General features: G+C 43.1%; 1 protein-coding gene across 5 annotated transcripts in view; it reads right to left on the reverse strand.

Annotated features, from left to right (window-relative positions):
• Positions 1 to 22,114, reverse strand: part of VTI1A (vesicle transport through interaction with t-SNAREs 1A) — a 400,746-nt gene that overhangs the window by 276,967 nt on the left and 101,665 nt on the right. For 2 of the 5 annotated variants that reach the window (XM_004700923.2, XM_045291213.1), the window contains exons 5-6: positions 20,182 to 20,202; positions 15,457 to 15,541 (exon numbers count right to left, since the gene is read on the reverse strand). In XM_004700923.2, the coding sequence (XP_004700980.2) occupies positions 15,457 to 15,541; positions 20,182 to 20,202 (106 nt within the window). Of the gene's footprint in view, positions 1 to 1,139; positions 1,763 to 15,456; positions 15,542 to 20,181; positions 20,203 to 22,114 lie in introns of those variants that run through there. The other 3 variants (XM_004700922.2, XM_045291215.1, XM_045291214.1) reach the window with 2 other exon arrangements.

Below are 22,114 nucleotides of genomic sequence, written 5' to 3' on the forward strand. Positions count from 1 at the left end.
CAAACAAGCACGATGTGAAAAGCCACTTCACTACCCACACTGAAAACTTAAAACCCTGAATGAAACTTTAGAAGCACAGGCCTCTACAATTTAAACTCCCAGAAGCGCCTGCCCCAAAGCTGCTTGTGTTTATGCTGAACACTGGCCCGCACTCATCTCTCCAGACGGAAAAGCATACCTGTGCTACAGTTAGTCCTTTTCAGACTGCTTGTTTCCAATTACTGTTCTTCTCATTTGCTCCTATGTACACGTCAGAATAGTGCTGCCATGAGCTTTCGTTATTTTACCTTGTTTCTGAAAGGTCAATACCTCCCCCAGAACACCACTGAGTCGACCTCACTTCCTTCGACAGCCTGCAACTCTGCCAGTTACAATTTTACACAAGAATCAAAAGGGAGCAACTAACCACCATGTCCAACGATTACCTCCTTAAACACCCAAACTAAAATATCGTGACGCAATGATCTCTGGGTAGAAGCAGTCAAGTCGTGTTTTTTGTTTGGTTTGGTTTGGTTTTTAACGCTGAAATAAGTAGGGTAATAATGAGGAACAAAATGTGTACCTCTTGCAAGCTGCAAATTAACAAGCAGATATTGACTTTTCTTTGAGGTCAATAACAGCTCTTATTGATCTAAAAAGTTAATACCTACTAAGGTCAATATAAGATCTCAAGGGTCAACAAATCTGGATTCGAACTTCCACTTCCTTTCACATATAAATATTGCTGAACTGGCTACAATTGTGTATGGAGAAATCAAGAAGTTGTCCTTATGATGCTAGCAGAATGCAAAAGCTAAAATAAGCCAAGGCAGTTTTGAAAAATGCATAACTTTTGAGCCTGCTACAATAGAACTTTCAAAGACATAGACCTTTGCACACAAATCCTAGTGATTTACGATGTGGGCAGTTAAATCAGGAGAAACAAAGAGAATCGAAAGTTCTATTTACAGGGTTCTCCCTTTCCATGGTGCTGACATGTGGAACAGCTAGGTATTTATGTATCGTGTGTGTATGCACGTGTTTTTGATAAGCTATGATTTGAAATAATTTTTCAAGACTGCATTTAAAGTTGTTTTTTTAATTAGTAACATTTTAGGAAATTCAGAAAAGAAGTAGAAAAAATACCTGTAATTCCAACCATTTCCATCATTCTCCTATAATGTTATGCTTTTCTCAACTGAAAAATGAGTGTTCACTACCATTCAGCTAGTAACCCAAAAATGACTAACAGCCTGATACCATCATACACATGGGATATATGGGTGGGCCACGCGAGCATCAGAACCATGTCCCCACGTGCCTACTATTTTCTGAAGTTGGAAAAGTGCATGATTTATCAGCTTGATCCTTTCTACAGCACAATGCGCTTCATATTATTCACTGTTAGGATTACGAGGAGCAGTGAGGGAGGAAGAGAAAAGGAAAAAGATGCAAATATTCCTCGAGCACCTACTAAGACCCTCACCCCCGGACGAGACGTCTTGAAACAGGCGCAGCTTCTGCAGGCCCCCACTTCTCCGTCGGTGTGTCGGATCGTGGTAGCTTGTGTGTTGCTGGGATGCTGGGAGCTGGGGAAGAGCATCAAGGCCGAGCCGACGCCGGGGCAGCAAAACAGAGGAAGGCCCTCAAAGACATGGACGGACACGGGGACGACACCAACGGGCTGAGACACAGGAGCAATGGTGAGGATGCACAGAACCGGGCAGTGCTTTGCTCTGTGCTGCACAAGATCGCTCTGGGTCGGGAGCAGACTCACTGGCACCTAACAACGACAAAGTCCGGAGTCAGGAACGACTTGATGGAAAGGAATAGCCACCCCCACCTACTGATTACAGGAAAGGTGCAATTACCTACAATGGAAATATGAAAGGTAGAAACGCGAGGCCCGCTCTACAGCAGGTAGTAAGATTATACTACGAGTCCTCACTATGGATGGAGATTACTGTGGTCGCATGGTGCTTTCTGTTTAAGTAAGCTTGGAAACCAGTACCAGGCCTTACAGAAGAATTATGACAACAGTACGGGTCCTCATCTGTCCCACACTCAGTTCCATCTGCTATTCAGACCTTCTGTTAGTAGGACTGTATTTGTCACAATTAATCAACCAATATTGATACATGGTTGCTTTTGTTCTTATTAGTTCCCATCTAGTCAGTCCCAACCTGCAGCAACCCTTTGCACAACAGAACTCAACACTCTGCAGTGCTGCCCCATCTGCTCCCTGGTTCCCGTGCTGGAGCCCACTGCTGAATCCATCTCACGGAGCGCCTTCCGCTTCTTGGCTGTCCCATCACAAGTGGGAATGGCCTTCTCCAGGGACGGGTCTCTCCTGACTTTATGTAAAGTATTGAAGACATCAGTATTGATCAAACTTCATCTTCCATACAGATTTCCTAAGTTTTTATTGAGTGTCCCTTTTCTGCTCCTGGATCCCACAAAACACTTAGTCATCGCATTGCCTTAGGTAGCTCTTGGCTGTGACAGTTTGCAGTGTACTTTTAACACATACCTTGGAAATGGTATATATAACATTTGCTGACTTGTATCTATTGTGAATGCTTAGATGAAAAAAAAACACATGCAGCAGGATTATTTTTGTCATAAAGCTAATGAATATACATGTGAGAAGTGAGGAGAGAGAAATGCCTGGCTGAAAAAAATTTAAATGTTTGGGGGGCTTTGAGTTTATGTTAATGGTGATAGAATAATTTGGAAAAGGGTATCAATAATGGTTGTACACAAAGAGTATAATCAATGGCACTGAATTAGACAAGCAGAAGTTGTAGAATTGCAGAATGTTTTGTTGTATATATTCTTGCTGCAATTAGAAAAAAGTCTACATGAATAACAATGAGCAAAGGAAGAAGAAAATGTTCTAGAATTGAATATGGTGACAATTATACAACTCTTCTTGCTATGATTGAGTTACTGAATTGTGTGACATGTGAATGAAGTGCTAATAAAACTGTTAAAAAAGAGGGAAAGAAAATATACACTCTGGGACAAGTGAAAATCATGGGAAACACATGAACTTGTAATGGGTCAACATGTCTCCAGTTTCCAGATAACATTTGGATACATGTACAAAAGACGTTCCTTTGCACTGTGTAATAATGCATGTTCCACTATTTCCCCCAGGGATGTCTGTGCATTGATAAGTAATACATCTGTATGAAGACATGTTAAAAAATAAAAATAAAACAAATGATATTGACTACTTAATATGTCTACTGATGGACTAGAAACATAAGAGAATGTTTCTTTGTTAGAAATTCTGGAAGATTACAACCTCTATGTTTGCCAGCTATCTATTCCTCTATTTCTCCCCATTATATGGTGAACAGCTATGGTTCATATTAGCGCCTTCCTAGACACTGAAGTATGGAGTCACTGGTAGCACCACTGGCTAAGCACTCAGCTGTTAACCAAAAACCCACTAGTTCGAACCCACTAGTGGTACTGTGTCAGAACTTGCTTCTGAAAGGTCAGAGCCATGAAACTCCAATGGTGGGCAACCCACACGGGGTTGCCATGAGTCAGAATCAACTTGATAGTAACTGGTTTGGTTGCATTTTAGACAGTGGGCAAGTGGCAAGGAATCAAATACTATACCAGAGGTGGATATAGGGTCCACCAATATTTGCTCTCTTACATAGTGTGATACTGTGATTGGGTAGTAGCCATCTGGGTGAGGCTGCATTTCCTAGTCCTCTTGCATATCGGGGATGTCATTCAACCCAATCTCGGCAGCGGCATAAATGTAGAGCCCGTGCGTGTCCTATCTGCCTAGGGAATTCTAAAAGCAATGTGCCTTCTCCATTCTCTTGCCTAGGTGCTGATGAATGTAGGGGATTCCAGAGTCTCAGAGTAGTGCAGAGATGCAAGGGGGTAGGAAGCTGGGTTACTGAATTACTGCACCAAGGCTGTCTGCTGACTAAGAACACCCACACTGGGCTGTTTCAAGAGTGAGAAACAAATTTCCTTGCATGAAGTCATGGAGCTTTGTGGGCTTCCTTATTAGAGTGGCTGGTGTTGCCATACAAATTAGGACAAATGGAAGCGACCATCTCCCGGATACCTATGAAAGACTTATTCCATCTGTGTGCTGAACAATTAATCCAAGAAGCTGGAAGATCTGAAGGAGAACGGGGCGCCATTGGAGGACGCTTATGAACAACCAAGACACATAGTGCCCAGCCTTTCCTGCTGAAAGCGCAGAGGACTTGAAGTAATGAGGATCACAACCCAAGGCAAAGAAACCAAGATCCTCACAACTGGACCAACAGGTAACAGGAAAGACTGAACCTGTCAAAGCGTTTTATCTTGCTTGTATCTACAACCAATGCTCATGGAAGCAGCATTCAAGAAATCAAATAATGAACTGGATTGGATAAATCTACTGCACAAGATCTCTCTAAAGCAGTGGTTCTCAACCTTCCTAATGCCATGACCCATTAATACAGTTCCTCATGTTGTAGTGACCCCCAACCATAAAGTTATTTTTGTTGCTACTTCATAACCATAATTTTGCTACTGTTATGAATCGGGTGACCCCTCTGAAAGGGTCATTCGACCTCCAATAGGGGTTGTGACCCACAGGTTGAGAATCACTGCTCTAAAATGTTGAAGAGCAAGGATGCCACTTTGAGAACTGACCCAAGCCATGGTATTTTTAATGACCTCATATGCATGCAAAAGTCAGACAATGATTAAGGGAGGCTGGAGAAGATTCTGAATTATAGTGCTGGAGAAGAATATTGAAAGTACCGTGTACAAACACATCTGTCTGGGAAGAAGTACAAGCAGAATGCGCCTTAGAAGAGCAGATGCTGACACTTCATCGCAAGTACTTCTGTCATGCCGCCAGGAGAACCCAACTCCCTGGGAAAGGCCAGCGACCTGCCAACCATGCTGATCGCAGCCCAACACATAGGCTGGATGGACACAGTCGTTTCAAGCGTGGGCTCAAGCATAACAGCACTGGAGGATGGCACATGAGCAGTCAGTGCTTCCTTCTGTTGTCAGCAGGGTCACCACGAGTCAGAAACGGGCTCAGCAGCACCTAACGGCATGAAAAACTCAATGCCTAGTTTATCTCGGGGAACTCTGGCAACCACCCTCCATATAAAAGACCCTCAAGGATTTTTATCGATTTGGACGCTTGGACTAGGAAAGGTGAAGGCCTTTGCCCAATGCCCCATAGCCATGAAACGGTAGAATTAAGATGCGAACTAGGTCTGTCTTAGTTGCAAAAGTTCCATGCACCTTCCACTTTGCTTCATTGCTAGTGAACGCCGGGGGATCTGCCTTGTGCTTGGATTAAAAAAAATAACTCCTGTGCAGTTTATATGCATTACTTTCTTTTTTTCCTCTGGTAATCCTCAAAGACGCGCGAAAGCGTCTGCCGGTTCTTCCTACTTTTTGTGTGGTAGACCTTGGTGCCGGTTTACAAGGGGGCAGGGGTGTGAGACAATTCATTTGTTTGAATTTGTTAGCATTTTCCAGATCAAGACGATGTGATACAAAAATCGCCGAAGAGAAAGATACACTCCGCACCTTTGTAACCTGCTGGTAATCTGACAGTGTTTAATTTGAGCCGAGTCCAGCAATTTACAGAGGGCAGGCAGGAGCTGGGGCTCCACAAGGTGTACAGGGAACAAAGGCGGGAACAGACAGACTTACTTGTTCTCACAACAGTGTGAATTTAAAGAACGATATGGGGTGTGCATTCTACAGGAAGTCCAAGTAGGAAGAAAAATGAAACCCTGTACCTTGCACATAGCAATACAAACGAGGGGATTCATTGCAGCAAGAAAGGTCACGGCTGGCAGAGAGACAATAAGGTGCCTGGTCCATCTTCAGGCTTACCTTCAGAGTTGCAAGGCTTAAGGAAAAGTAAAAATCTCTTTTTTCCATATTAACAAAGTCACTCCAGTCAATTTTTTAACTCACCTCCATGAGAAATTAGGATGACTTTGTAAAACTCTGCAGATACCAAACAGGAGCGAGAGAGAATGATATGGCTGCTTAGTTCTTTACAGGACAGGCCCGGATCATCAACAAGGGGCCCCGGTGGCATAATGGGTTAACCAGTGAGTTGCTCACTGTAACATCAGTGGTTCGAATAGAGCAGTCGGCCTGGGGGGAGAAAGATGAGGTTGCCTGCTGCTGTACAGGCTTAAAGTCTTGGAAATCCCAAACGGTCCGTTCTCCGGTGTCCTGTAGGGTCATTGTGAGTCAGAATCAACATGGTAGCAGTGGTTGGGAACTGTCAACAGCTCAGGAAAGAGCACTGAACATGATGCTGTAGTTCAGTCCCATTGAGTCATTTCTGACCCATAATGACCCAACGCTCAACAGAACAGAGCGCTGCTGGTCCCGCCATCCTCACAATTGCTGCTCTGGTCGAGCTACCGGGTCAATTCATCTCCTGGAGCGTCCGCCTCCGTTCTGCTGACTCTTTACAAGGCATGATGTCCCTCTCCAGGCCCTGATCTCTCCTGATCATATGTCCAACGTACATTGTAGGTAAGTGATAAATATGCTGATCCAGAAGAGGGAAACAAAAAGTACTGATTCCTTCAAGAAACCATACAGAACGTGAAAGCGACTGGGGCTGGTGAATGGAAGGGCACGTGGGGATGCAGTCAGCTTACGCAATCTGAACCAATCATTTTCATTTCAGTAAAGTCAATTTATTGATTGATACCAGGAGGTAACAGGTGTAGAAATAGCTTAAAGATTTTGAAATAGATTACACAATGGCTTTGCTACGATTATCATTATTATTACTTTTACCATACGACAAACCCAAACCAAACCACTGTCATTGAGTTGATGCTGACTCATAGCAACCCTATAGGACAGGGTAGAGGTGCCCCTGTGAATTTCCGAGACAGTAACTCTTTACAGGAGTAGAAAGCTCTGTCTTTCCCCCGTGGAGTGGCTGGTGGTTTCGAACTTCAGACCCTGTGGTTAGCAGCCCAATATATGACTATTACTCCACCAGAGCTCCTTCTCACCTTATAATACAAGGTTAAAAATTAGCATGATAAGTGGTTTCAAGCCTCAAGGAGCTCCACAACATATCAATTTTCAAAATCACACCTATGAGTATAACCATTAAAACAGCTAAGGACATTGAGAAGGAAATATGTCATTAGTCTGAAATAATAAAAACTAGGAGAGAAATGTTGTTAAGTGAACATTGTCACTTGGAAACATACCCAGGAACTGAGTAAGGTGTGCCTGGAATGAACAAGCAAGAGAAGTTCCCTGCTCCCAGAGCCTGGCTCCGTTTATGGTTCCTTACTTGTCCTTGTTTCCCTTTCTTCCCGACAGCTCTCTCTGCGGAGCCTTACCAACTTCCTCTTTACACACTACCGTGGAAACACTACCTGTATTATGGGAATTTACAGCGATTTCATTTACCCTCAATTGATGTCTTGCTCTAGCTTATTAAAGAAATGATATATTCCACATGCCCTTGTGATGCAGTGGTTTGAACCCTAAAGCCACTTTATGGGAGAGAGATGTAACAATCTACTTCCAAAAAGATGTACTGCCCTGGTAACTCTTTGGGCTACAGGAGTCAGAATCAAGCTGCTGGCTCGGGATGGCTGATTTTAAGCCCAGAGGAATAGCAAAATTGACCAATCCCCTCATTAGGGTGCCAAGCACCATATTTGCATGTGACCATGCCATCAAGGGAGTCCAACAAGCAAGCGCCTACTCCTCTTGGTGGGCCACAAGGAACCCTGGTGGTGTAGTGTTCATGTGTTGAGCTGCTAACTGCCAAGTCAGCAGTTCTGAACCACCAGCCACTCCTCGAGATCATGACAAGGCTTTCTATTCCTGTAAAGAGTTAGCCTCAGAAACTCACAAGGGTCGGTATGATTCAGAATCAATTGAGCGGCAGTGAGTTTGGTTCTTGGTTTTCACTGGATCTTTTGGTGGGAATCACCATACCATGGATCAAAAGACTGGATTAATGTGGTATGTTGCACCAGAGGATGATGGTATGATTACCCAACATGATGCTTTATTTTCCTTCCCAAATGGCCAACCTTCAAAAAGTTTTTTTTCCTTATCTGTCAGTTGGGTGGTTTCTTCCGCTCTCTAAATAAATAGGTATTTATCTAGTCATCGGTATTTATTTAACTATGGCTTAGAGTTTATATCTCAAGAAGCAAAGGGGCAACACAGCACCATACATGAATGATGGCCTACATTGGCAGTCCCTTTGATAATGACTTTACTTGAAAAAACATACTCTTCAATAAAAAGAAATTATTTTTTAATGTTCACTTTGTTCTCTTATGGCATCATTGAAAAACACTGTAGCCCAACAGGAAATACAGACGAAAAGCTTCAAATGTGGAGCACACGTACAAAAAAGCCAGTTTTCAAGCTTATGCCCGCAAGTTTTCCGCTTGATACAAGTCACACACAAAGTCTTAGTCCAATGTGAGTCCATGCTGTGCAAATTCTGTAGCACCCACCTCAGAAAATTCTGTTAAATACATAAACACTGGTGAAACGAAAACTTCTGGGCAAGGGAAGTCAGACTCAAAGGGAAAAATAAACCTGATTAAAAAAAAGAAAAAAAGAATCCTAAGGAGAGTTATATGAGTGCAACAAGGTCATGAGCTTAATGTCTCTCACTGTAATATTTGAAAGTAAATGGGCATTTCGGCGACCTGCTTTGGTCGTCGCTCATTTTCTCAACTCACAGAGATACAGCCGGGTGAGAACGGCTTCCCATGTGTCGTACACACCAACTGGAAAAGCGATGGGCCTTATGGGGTAAGACACTTTTAAAAAGGAGTATAATACTTTTTTAATGGATTAAAAATGAACCCTATGAATTCACTTGGACCACCTAAGGAGAAGGTTCTCCATAGAGGGTTTAAATGACATCCTTTTTCTTACCCACTATGGGGCTCACTAATATCTCATAGAACTCACAAAGTAAAGTGAAGAGCGTTTTGAAAATATTCTGTAAGAACGTCGCCCCAACGACAACCTCCCCTGTTCTTTTCATTGCACCGCCCTCGCTCCTAGAGAAGTGAGACCTTAATAGGTTGGAATTACAAAGTGATAACTACACTCAATACGACTATTTTGCAACTTGGAAGACTTAAAAACTTTCAATGGACATAGTCGTGGAATTCTCAGCACTGAAAAAAAAAAACCATGTCTATTTAAAAGACACATCCTTGAGATTCTGAAAATAGACCTACACACTCTACCGTCAAAGATGATGAATAGAAGCTTTTCCTGGAGAAAACTTTTTCTGTCTAAAGGCTTAATAAGTTAATAGGATATTTTTCTCTCTCTAAAATAGGTAGAAATCGATAACATTGGAAATTAACATTAACCCAACAGTCTCATCCTATTTTCTGTTCCCATGTTAGAAAAAGCTTTGGTGGTACTATGGTATAAAATTTTGGTACTATAGGAAAATCCTGTTCTCAGGTTATAAAGAGGCACTTTGGTAGTACTATGAGATGCTACCCACAAGATCAGGGGTTCAAAACCATCAGCCACACTTCGGGAGAAAGCCGGAGCATTCTGTAAAGATTTACAGTCTTAGAAGCCCTGGGTAGGCTCACAATGAGACAGAGTTCACTCAATACCAGTGAGTATGGTTGGGGATGTTGTGGACCGAATATGAAGTGCTCATTTGCCATTACTGTAGTCATCGGAACATGGCCTCACTGGCCTCCAACCTGCACATTGGTGTCTATGAACACAGCATTCTCTGCTCAGAGAACCAAGACGGTGACAGCTTCCTCGCTTGTATCCCTGTAGCCCGTGACACTCATTAGGGCTCAGTGTTATAAACTAAGAATTATTCCTTAGAGCATGAAATCAGATGGTCTGTCTGGAAGCTGTTTCTAGCTTTGTGGAGCATCAGCAAATCATGTGATCTCTCTACACTACTCTTTTACGCATAAAATGGAAAAACCCAAAACCATGACTGACTGCAGAGAGCTGTGGTGAGGACTAACAGGGGGGTTGGATGTAGGTGCTGAGCAGAAGCGGCTGATCCATGTCAAGTGGTCAATAAACACTGTAGCATGTCCAAGCAGTAGGCATAGGGGGGTAAGGGAACTGGCAGGTCTCTGGGTGAGGGAAGAGATACGTAGATCTTCCTCATGGCAGCTGAGTAGATGGCTGGCAGACAGATGGAACCCTGTTGCAGAGCTCAATAACCAATTGGGAGCCGGGGTGAGGTGGCCTGAGGTAACAACTGACACCACCAGACTGGGAGAGCAGGAAGAAGGTTAGAACACGGTGCTGATTGGTAGTCAAAGACCTAAGGCTAATGACAGTAGGCACCCACTCTCGTGGTCCGAGATGGACCACAGGCCCCCTGGGTCCACAGGGTGCAAGGTCAGAGGTGTCTAAACTGCTTGAAAGCTGCTTTTTCACACATTGAAAGCAGCAAAACCCCACGGTTCCTGCCCTTTCCCAGTCTTCTGTCTTTCATTAACCACACAGCTTCCATTAATTTTGTTCCTGTTTGTAGTGTGATTCTGGGACATTTACCTCGGGGTGTGGGGTGGGGGGTGGGGAGAATATAATGTGATTTCAGGTAGACTGGAAGATAACCCAGAGTTTTAAGTATTTCACCCCTGAACTCAAAATTGCTATGTCCACAACTAAAAGACATACCTGTTAGCAGGAACTGCGAAAAAGGAAGAGCCACTTTTCATGTGGAGATTCCAGAACTAGAACTTAGAAGAAATGCTATAGCAGATCAAGCCAGCGGCTCATGCACACAGCACAGTGCTTGGTCTTTGATGACTGCTCGCGAGGAAATTCTGTTAAAGAGTCTAATTGTCCTCCTGCTGTGTCTGTCTAAGATTCAAATGTACCAGCTTCAGCTCTTTAGTTGGACGTCGCATACTCATCCCTTTGCCCCTTCTCTATTCAATGCAACTGCCCAATCCACACACAACTTTACCAAAGGAGCAGCCATGGAAGAAGTCTGACCAGTAGTAACGGGCTGGGGGCCAAACGACACTTAAAAATAATCGTGTGTCTTTTCTAAAACCAAATGCATTCTGGATGCCACTCTACTGAGTAGGTTTTCCTAAAGCGGCAATAACCACCTTTGATTGGACAAAATAGCTCGTAGAAATTTCAAAAGTGACTTCAGAATTTTAGAAGCTGAGTTTTATTATTTACATGGAAGACACAAGTGATCAATTAAAATAATATGAACAGCCATCAAGTTAATAACTAGAAAGGTATATCAAACGTTTTAAGTGTTTTTCTTTTTAACCAATAATTTTGAAAGACAACCCCTTTTGCTAGTGGTAACTTATGAAAATGAGTTCTACAGCCTTCCTTTTTAACTTTCAAAATACTGAATACTAGGAAGTTTCCAAAAGTTAGTGGAAAAAATGGAATGAAAAGATATAGTGAAGAATGTTTCCACGAAATTTGTGCTGCCCCCTCATGTATACATGGTCTCCATTTATAACCTTATGGGATAGAATCTAGTGTTCGGTTTCCATTTTGCAGAAGTATGAAATATGTAAAGAAGTTCAGAGATTTCTCAAAGGCACACACATGGTTGAAGAAAGGAACAGGTAAGAGTGGTTGCCTCTAAAGGTGATTTTACAACTCTTTTTAATATAACTGCACGGTGGAAGTATATAATATGTGAACCAATGTCAATAAAACGATATTTAAAAAGGAATGGTTGTCTCATTTCCCCCCTTTTTTTCTCTAATTCACGATAACAGGCAGTAGCTCTAGATTTTGTGATAACTGAAAGTTCTAAAAACACATCAGAGAGCTCAAAATAAGGTTGCCAATTTTGTTATTTTTCTAGGGAACGGCAACAACAACAAATTGATTGCTACTTATAATTTCTATCGTATTGTAAAACTATCTTTTCTTTTAATTTCCCCAAATAGGAAAAAGATCATCTTAGAAAGGGGGATGTTCTTGAACCTCATAAAATTCGCTTTCTGAGAAAGTCCCGCCATCCAGCATTTTCCCCCTTTTGTTGTGCACTGGTGAGAAGTTGCTGTGGTCTGGGGCTAGGCTTCTTCCTCTTTGGGCTGCTTCACAAGTTATACTCGCTCGTCCACATCTTTTCCTCCTCCTCATGTTGCAGTCACTAAGAAGAAGAAAGCAGTAACTCTAAAACTTGTCCCTCTGGAGAGTCTATTCCTCTACTGCTACTCTAACGAAACCAGGTGTGTCATGACACCCCTATCTTAACCCAGAGCGACTGTTGGCCTGGGTTTGGGGCACCACGGAAGCAGGAAATACAGAGGCAGCACGGTGCCCAATAGAAGGTAGGGCTCCCGTATTGTTTTCCAGGGAGGAAAGGGCAGGGGAAATGCTTTGGGACTTCTTTCCCATTTCTTACTCCTCTTCCAAACTCATCCAAGAAAATCCTGACCACAATGACTTCTGTCTAAACCAGTGGTTCTCAACCTTTCTCACGCTGTGGCCCTTTCATACAGTTCCTCATGTTGTGATCCCCAAACATAAAAAATTTTGTTGCTACTTTATAACTGTAATTTTGCTACTTTTATGAATCGGGGGACCCCTGTGAAAGGCTGCCCGACCCCCAAAGGGGTCATGACCCACAGGTTGAGAACCGCTGATCTAAATGGAGGCTATGCCTCACGTCATTGCTTCCATCACCACCCACCTCCACGCCTCCCCTACACTTTGATAAGAAGCTCCTACATCTTCAAAACAACTAAACTTCTAATTGCATAAAATGGAATCAGTTATTAGTCATCAAACTGTACTAAAAAGTCCATGGGGATTCTGGTTTGCTTATAGGCTGTACTTTTTTTGTTTTTAAACTTGTTTTGGTGACTTCGGTGAAGGTTTACAGAGCAGTTCATCATTTCGTGTTCAACGATTTCTGGAATCTCCCAATGGCTTGCCCTGTGGCCGCCATTTTTGGCCTCAGCTCCTTCTTGTTGGATATCATCTTCCCCTTTACCCAAGTCCACACCTGTCCACTCCTAGCCTATTACTTCTCCTCCCACTTCCATCAGAGTCTGTTTCTTTTAGTGTGAAAGCCTTTTCTTCATGTTTAAGCACCGGTGGCCGCACCCGGTGCTCGTCATTCTGTGACACACTCATTTCACTCAGCGCGACGTCCTCCAGGCTCGTCCATGGCACGAGGCCTTTCACAGGCACCCTTCTCTGACGCTGAGTTCCGTCTGTGGGTTCCTCTGAAATTGGTATTTTTTCATGTTGGCTGTGTTGGTAATTTGTTGTGGACATTATGGTCACTTCCTCCAAATAAAATCAAACCCCTCCCCCAAATCTCATAACCGTCCGCAAGTCACGGTCTTTGAGGAGGGTGCTCCACAGGCTGTGTAGTGAAAGGAAGGCGTTTGGTCATCCAACCCCATCATTCTCATCAAGTCTCCTGACGGTGTCCCAGCAAGGAGGTCTCCACAGCAAACCCCGCGACGTGGAGAGAAGCTCACGCAAAGCATGCTGGCTGATGGTCTTGTTGCAGAGGTGCAGTGCCACGAGGAGTCCCAAGTAATACATTCCCAGAGGATCATCAAAGGGACACAGCAGGTCATTTTGTTCCTCTCTGACATACACATTTCAACAACGACCAGAAAATTTCTATGAGTTAGAGACTGACACCGGAATATCATTAAATGACTACATCCTCATATCAAAATGTATACCTGCTTTGTGTTTCTTAAGGTATATTAAATATTTGAATACATATCCTCATGGTTTTGTTTTAATTTAAGAATATGATGTGGTAGACGGCATGATTTCCATTCCATTGGATCTGGAACTGAAGTTCAGAGAGGTTGTATGATTTGTTGAAGAGCTGGGACTTAGCATCCCAAACAGATTGGGCTTACCGTCCCCTTTGCAGAAAAAGATAAATGGACTCAGTACCCACCTGGCAATGGAAATATTGTATACTCCAGCCCATCACCCCAGATAGCGTGTAGGCATCAGCTTCTGCAGGCCCATTAGATTGTGCCTCTAGCCCTCTGCGGGAATTGTTCATGCCCACTCTTAGGTAGATCCTCAACCAGGTCCTTCGACTACAGGTTTAAGGGGTTTTTCCACTGAACACATTCTTAAAGGTAAGCCCAAGAACAAAATGAGGGCGCAAGGCCTGGCTTCCATTCCAATCCAGGAAGAAAGCCAATCTGTCAAGAACTCTCAAAGAAGGGCTGCCTATAATATAAACAGAGTAAACAATGGGGTGGAGGCAGGGAGATGTGGGTGAAAATGCATTGGTTTTCGCACCACTATTAATACATGCGCTGTCTTTGTTCTTCCCAGTCACTTCCCTAGAGTTCTTCACGGAAGTCTGACACTTTAGGGATGCCCGTGAACCCAGGGAAAGAAATCACAGTGGCCAATCAGAAATGAATCAAAGCCAGCCCTCAGCCCCTGTTTCCATTATACCTAAGTCTCTCAAGAGAAATGCAGTAGTGACACCAAATCTTGAAAAGAGACGGGACTGATGTAAACCACGCGCTTTCCTGGTTTCCATACCGGGTCACATATACAGTATTCCATAGTTCCCAACAGCATAAAGGGGGTTACATACAACCTGTGCTTTGCAACACAAAGCAAAAACAATAGGTAAGTAAAAGAAAGCTGTGACAACTGCAGAGTTAGCGCATGTTTATTAACCACGTAAAATCATGGCAGTTACTGCACGGAACATGTGTCACGAAGAGCTTGTCTATGTTAAGTAGGCGAGCCTCTAAAAGCCAAATCAGCACTCAACAACAGCCAGTGTTAATGCAAACCAAAAGTTGGGGCAGCATTAAAGAATACGGTTCAGATTTGAGCGTTATGATATGATAATATCATAATAATATTACGTAATTATTATACTATAACAAGATCTATTTTGAACATAATAGTCATAGTATAAACATTCGTTTCACAGCTTGCTCTGACTCCTCATTCTCTCAAAACAGAAGACCGTCAAACCCAGACTCATCAGGAATCATTTCCAAGGGCAGGGCGAGCGAGCGTGGCAAAGCAGGCGTGGCTACTGTATTTGCCTCTGCCCCTCCTCTTGGAGCTTGATGAAAACGTTAATTTTTACATATGTGAATAAATGGTGAAACAGCGAGCGGCTGGCGGTGGGCACCATGTGCTGGCAATCATTGCGGGTGGGTAAACTGACACCATGTAACTGCATATTAAGACAAATGTAGAATTTACACAAAGTATCCCATCGCTTTTCAGATGCATACTTTTAAACCTCAGGAACTGTTTTCAGTAGATGTCATGCCTTTTAACTTGAAAAACGATAAGCGCAAATAAGCTCCCAATTGTCTCCCCAATACGCAAACCACATCTCGGGCTGCGGTCTCTGCTTCTCCTTTGAAGTGTCCCTGAAATGTCATGTGTTGTGAAGACTGCTGTGCCTGAGCAAGACGATTTGCTCACTCGCAGGATTCTTACCGGTCTCCACTGCTATTTGGTACCCAGCCTCTAGTCTCCGAGATGACCTTTCCAGCCTCTCTGTGTTATCGAGCAGATGTGCCCTCTGAAAAAGAAAAAGGGGGAGACAAATCAGACGGCTGTCTACAATGTGCTCCACCACCCACTTAAAAAAAGAATGCTTTCGTAAGGGGAGCGTGGCAGGAGCACAACCCATTATGGATAATTTTTAGCAAGTCTTCCATTGTAAAAACCACTACAATGGGCAGATTTCTAATCAATTCAGCATGGGCCATCCATTTTGTTTTGTTTTGTTTTGTTTTAAAAGGCAGACTCCTGTTGTGTGTGGCCCTGAGGGATTACACCAGAGTACTGACACATTTACCAAGACCTGAGTCAACTGGCACCCTTCTGTCTATGCAGAGGTAGGCGTGTATATATATCGCCACCACCCCTATTTGTGTTGTTTTTTTATAAAAAGTAAAATCCAATCATTTAATGAAACAAACAAACCCATTTGGTCTTTTGCTTCCTACAGAAAATCCATTTTAGCAGAAACTGGATTTTTAAGAGGCTGCACCTCAATTTTGGATGGACAGCAAGACACTACCTAGAACAACACAGGCAACCAGGACAGAATGCTAAGTATAGCAGTGCTGGTACCAAGGCAGCTTGGAGCTGCCACCACCACCACCACCAGCAACCATGAGACACGTGCTTCTCCATGCACACGATGTACAAAACTGTGGGGCTGTCCCTGGATACATGGCACTAGATTTGAAGTGAACTTGGAAGATGTAGTGCTTTTGTTTATGAACTAAAACTATAATAATTGTATACAGCTATTTTACATGATACCTGATGGTGCAATAAGAGGACTTGCTCCTGATTCTGAGGCTCTTAAATTGCCTCTTGACAGTTAGACTCTTTTTTTTGTAAACTATAATAAATAGGCACTAGTTCGATCAAGGCTGCCCAATTTCCATAAGCTAATCATGAATGTGAATAGAAAACAATATTGCCCATACATGTGAAAGACTGTATCTATGTGCGTGTTTCCTTATAAATACTTAGAAATGCATGTCTCTGTGTATCTGAATATTTGTGTTTGCATGTGCACATACCCCACCCTCACCTTCCCAAGTCAGTTTTGGTCTCAGGTCAAAAGGAAAGAAAGAGAAAAGCACAACGACAACTGCGACAACTTTGTGTTGTTGACAGATGTCACTTAAAATCGAAGAAATGCTTTCTAATAATAATAAAAAAGGAGGTGCCACACATAGTATCTGAGTGGCTGTCGAGCGAAACGATCTACCTTGCTCTAATGAGCCCCCATGGATCTTGGAGACGCAAGCGGTATTGACATGCACACTTAAGCTAATGCACCTAGACCAGTACCTCCAAGCACTAGCAGCCAGGGATGCTGACAGAATATCTCGCTCCCATCTTCAAAGCAAGGAAGTGATTAGTATGTTATCATTACCATTCAAAACGTGATTTCCTTATTCCCTCCCGGCATAGGTGACACATCTGAGATGCGGCCAGACGTTGGAGGCAGCTAAAGCCACATCAAAGCTTTCCTTGGGAAAAAAAAAAAATTGCGGGGGGTGGGGTGGGATGCGCAGAGGTTGCAGGGGAGGGAGTCATTAAAACAATGCATTTAGAACAGAGAGATAGGGACCTGATGTGAAGGTCAGAAAGCTTGCAAAACAGCCTATAATAATGAATAGAGTTATCTAATATACAGTGGAGAAGTTAATAGAAAAATTGCCTGTCTTCTACCTCCACACCTGCAAAGTAAAACAAAAACAACTGAATAAATAAAAGGAGTTGGGAATGGGAAGCTTCTAATATCAAGAAAAATAAAATCACTGCAAGCTCTGGTTGTGGATCAAAAAAAAGTGGGGTTTCTATGGGTTTTGGATTGATGACTATTTTCACATAAAATTAAACACTTTCCAAGGCTTCTCAAAATTAGCGTTCTTGCTCCTAATTCTCTCTGCAGGCAATGGCTCTGAGGTAGGGAGCCCTCGGCCCTTCCAGAACGATGATTTTTCTACCTAACAAAGGGCTTCAACTTCACATCGAGGAGTCCTGATAAAGGTATCAGTCAGATCAGTAAAACCAGGAGTCCATCTGAATTTTAATCCAGAATAAGGGTACAAAAGAGTGTGAGTTCATTTTCCTATTGAGAAGAAGTCCTCGTGTTAAACGGAAAACATTTAGCTACTGGAGATCAAAACATAATACTCATCAAAGATCGGTATAGGAAATGGGCACTCTTAGAAGGCGATAATGTATAACGTAGGAAATAAAGCATTAAATGTAGAATGTGTGTGGGTGGGGTGGGGTGGGGGGTATCCCATGAAAGACAACCGAATAAGATTACGCAATGTGTGGCTAGTCTGGTTTTCTAAATTTTTCACAGAACTTTTGAGAAAAGATGTACATTCCTAAATAACGGCACTCCTCCAGGCCAGCTCCATCTGTCCACAGCGGCCTCTCCTCTTTACCAGGCGCCTTCCAGCAGGCCTTCATTTTGTGTTTCGGAACCTCTTCACTGAAGTCCAACTAAAATCAAGTTCTTGCAGCAGCGGCGCCATGGACATTGTTCCCGCGGTCGCACGCAGAATGAAAGGGACTCCGCTCCCGGAGCAGCAGGCGCTTTCAACTTGGCCGCCCCCCCCCACTCCATCCCAAACTCACTCTCTCACCCTCACCCTCCGCAGCCCTTTTCAAAGCAGGTAAAGTGCCGCTGCGCGGGGTTGCAGACAGAGCTCGACGTGTGGGGGGCTGGCGCGACGCAGCGAGCCAGCGAGCGGGGGTGGAGGGTTCCCACGGCGGGCGCGCGGCGCACCTTCCGCGCCACGGCACCGCCCGGGCACACGCTCAGTGTGCGAGCACAGGCAAACACGCCCCCTGCGCTGCTGAGGTCCAGGCCGGCCGAAATCTGGGGAACTCTCCCTTTGGCTGAGCAGCAAACACTGCCGAGTAAACCCCAAACGAATGTCATGGCACCACCACGCTCCACCCTGGAGTGTAAATGATTACCCCCTAACGAGGGCTGTGACCAGAAAGGAGAAAAAGAGAAAAAAGCTCCCAACTGTCGTGCAAGGGAATGCTTCCCATCGTAGTCCCATCCCAGCATTCCAGGACCCCAACTGAAGAAGCTACAAGCGCAACAAAAGAGCCAGGCCCAGGAACAATAGGGAGACACGTGTTAAAGGGGACGCGCCGCCGGCCGGGATGGAGGCAGCTTTCAGAAGGGCACTTCCGAGCCCGTGCCACTCAGCTTCACACACCAGAATCATAGCTCGCAAATGCTGACGGAAGAAGGCGCGCGGTTTTCTCAATCGTATTCACGGCTTTAATTTCGGGGGAGAGTGTCCTGTGTTGTGAGGGTCCAAACCTTACTGAAAATCCAGTCCTTAGGCCGGGGCAGACGCAAACACACAAGAGCAGATAGTCTCCAAAGATCATGATGATGTCTCCTCTACCACCCACCGTAAGAATCTACACCGAAGCTGCAAGGGGTTGTTTACGTTTAGTACGTGCGCACACACGCTCCCAGGAAAGGCGCATTCAAAGCGCAGAAAGGTGAGGTTTCTGTTTGTCACCCCCCACCCCCCCTTCTTACAGTTCCTTATTACTTTTACTCAGAGTGGGCTCGCCCCAGCACACCTCAAATGAGGGCAGCTGTTGAACACACCCTAACACCATAAGCTGGGGGCTTCTAAACAGGCACGCCCATCACCTGGTGAATGGTGGCGTTCTCACAATTGTACAACGAAAAGATTCGAGGGACATCCCCGTGAGTGGACTCACTACACTACACGTACACCTAAAGCGGATGCACTGATTACTGTAAGCCGTTAGACGTGAATTTTCAAATGACAGTAGGGTCCACTATTTCATGACCTGATCCAAAAGAGACAAAAGTCAACCCCAACTTCTAAATAAATATAATAATGGCTCTATCATTGACAGGGATACCAAAGAATATTTGATGTTTGTCTAATAAAAATAACAGAATCGGCCGGTCGTGGACAATGAGATAAAAATGTGCAAACGCTGCTACAAATGTTTGCTGGGCTACAAAGAGTCTGGAGCTGCATTCTGAAGCAGTCTAGCAAATTCATGAAAAGGAGATCTCACTCGGGTGCTATTTCCTACAAATGGGAAAGTGTTTAACAATGACCAGCACTTTGGCTATTCTTAGGGATCTGTGTACACAGACTAGTAGGGCATTTATAACATATGTGTGCTTACTCGAAAGGATAATAGTGCCATCGTGTCTTAGGCTGTGGGGTGAGTAAGGAGTTGATTTAAAAACCGCTTTCGTCAAAGTGTATCAGAATATCTTAAGAACCATTACAATAGTCCCGTATGTCCCTTTTTGAGAAAAGGATACAAATAAAATAAATCTGAACTTGCAGTCCCCCCGATCACCACACCCTGGAATCCTCGTAAGGAGGGCTCCTTTCTTTTTTCTTTTTCTTCTGCCTTTAAAGCGTGATGCCACTAAACAACAATGATGTCTGGGCTAATAAACATGATGAGGATAAAGCTGTTTTTAAATGACGGTCAGTAGAGAATATTTATAAACAATATAATCGATAACCTGGCTAGGCACAGAGTTCCCTTGAAAAATGAACTCAAAAACCCACTTCAGATTTAGGAAAATCCATTTTACCAAGGGGCAACGCAGAATTTAAAGAGAAAAAATAAAAGCTAGGATGTACTCACCTCTTCACGTAATTTTATCAACTGCAACATGAATGCACACACAAAAAAAGATAAAAAGGAAAGAAATGGCAGGAAAGAAAGATCAGTTTTGTGACAGGAAACAGAATTAACATTGACAATTTATCTGTTTACATGTTTAGCATTTAAAAATCACAGACAAACACATTAAAAGAACCTAAACATAGACTACATGCCGAGTTTTTTGAACGAATAAAGATCACTTTCACACTGTCACATTAAACAAAGAGAATAGTGTGAAATTCTCTTTTAAAGTACATCTAAGACACCATCATGAAATAAAGCGGAACGACTTCATAGAAGTCTATATTATACAGAAAGAAAACAAGTTTACTGCTCCTTTCTTCTAAGACGGTACCACTGAAGAGGTTTTGTATATACAAGTTTTCGAGATGTTTCCCTATTTTTGAGTCATGACAGCTGATTTCATATTTTACCTATAAACGAAAATGATTACTAGTTCAGGCTTTGATCCCAATGAGTATTTAAAGCAGCAAATTATTTTGTTTAGAATGTCATACATCTGCCTACCCTAGTAATAGAATTGTATTTGGAGGTAACATTATTTTATTTCTGAATAAATTATGCCAGGCGAGATAGCATCTATCTGAGACACAGGATCAGAACTATATCTCATGAGCCATATATATATATTTTTTTTTTTTCAGAGTTAATTTTTCAGCTTTCTTCTTCTTCTTCAGGGGCCACCACTGCCACCACATAAAATGGCTTTATTTTCGCCTTGGAATAGCTTCTTCCTTTTTCTGTTTGTTTGAGCATTTTATAAATTGGGCCATCCCAATGCCCCAAGTTCTCCCACTTCATTTGCATTACAGACCATTTCACGAAAGCCAAATAAAAAGCCAGTCTTCGCTGGGTGGTAAATTCATCTATAAACCTTTTCCTATTTGCCTTAACGAAAATAAATAAAAACAACTTGCTTTACTCTTTAGAAATGATTAAGAATGATATACCTATATATCTGGCTCATTGTGTGTGTGTGTTTGTAAGTTTGGACGTATTCTAAAGCACAAAGGCCAAACTGAAACCGATGTTGTAAGAGAGACCGGAAACCACATCCGAGGTCTGAAACCTGCATCCTCAGCAAGTCCAGGTCTACAACTGGTCATTTCTAAGCATCCAAATATCTGTAACATCTGTTATAACTCTTGACTTCTGCAGGCTGAGAAATTAAACTATTGCTTTGGGAGAAGCGTGCATGGGTTGCTCACTCTAAGTCTTTCTAAAAGTATCATGTTTACTATAGCCCGATTTCTCAACGCTGAATGCAGTTTTTGTCTCCAGTTCCAGGGAGCCGGTATGCATTCCAGCTTATTCTGTTATTTCATTTGTTCTATGAACATTGTCTCCAGTACAAAAGAATGAGACTTCAAAACTCTTCGGAAACCTTTATTAAAGCGGCAGAATATCTATTCGCTGAGATCTCCCGTGCATTTAACTGGAACTTTTAATATCAATCTTTTAAAATAAAAAGTTGTCATTCTTTCTAGTGGGCAGATTCCGCTACAGCATGTATGGGTAAAACACTTCACATGAAAAGTTACTGTCCTTTCCTAGGAGGAAAAATTTAAACCAAACTGCGGCCTATCACATATTGGAATTGTTCTCCTTTGCTATCTGAACATCATGGGCGGGGGGCGGAGGGGAGAGAAAGGCCAACATTAATTCTTCTTAGAAAGAGACGTTCTGAGCATTGATCGAACTGCTATCTTTTCTTTCTGGGGACACCATTCTTCAGTTGACTATGATACTTAAAGGGCCAAAGTTTAAAACGACTCCTCTGCAATGGGGACCATTTGGGGCATGCCACCCTGCCATAATCAATGAGTGTTTAAAAATGCCCCCCATTTGCTTTTTCAATAGGTTCCAAACAAAAAAAGTGTTCTATCTTGTT

Source organism: Echinops telfairi, unplaced genomic scaffold (genome assembly GCF_000313985.2).
Source record: "Echinops telfairi isolate 266 unplaced genomic scaffold, ASM31398v2 ScPeMD7_70;HRSCAF=299, whole genome shotgun sequence".
In the NCBI taxonomy this organism is placed as follows: domain Eukaryota; kingdom Metazoa; phylum Chordata; class Mammalia; order Afrosoricida; family Tenrecidae; genus Echinops; species Echinops telfairi.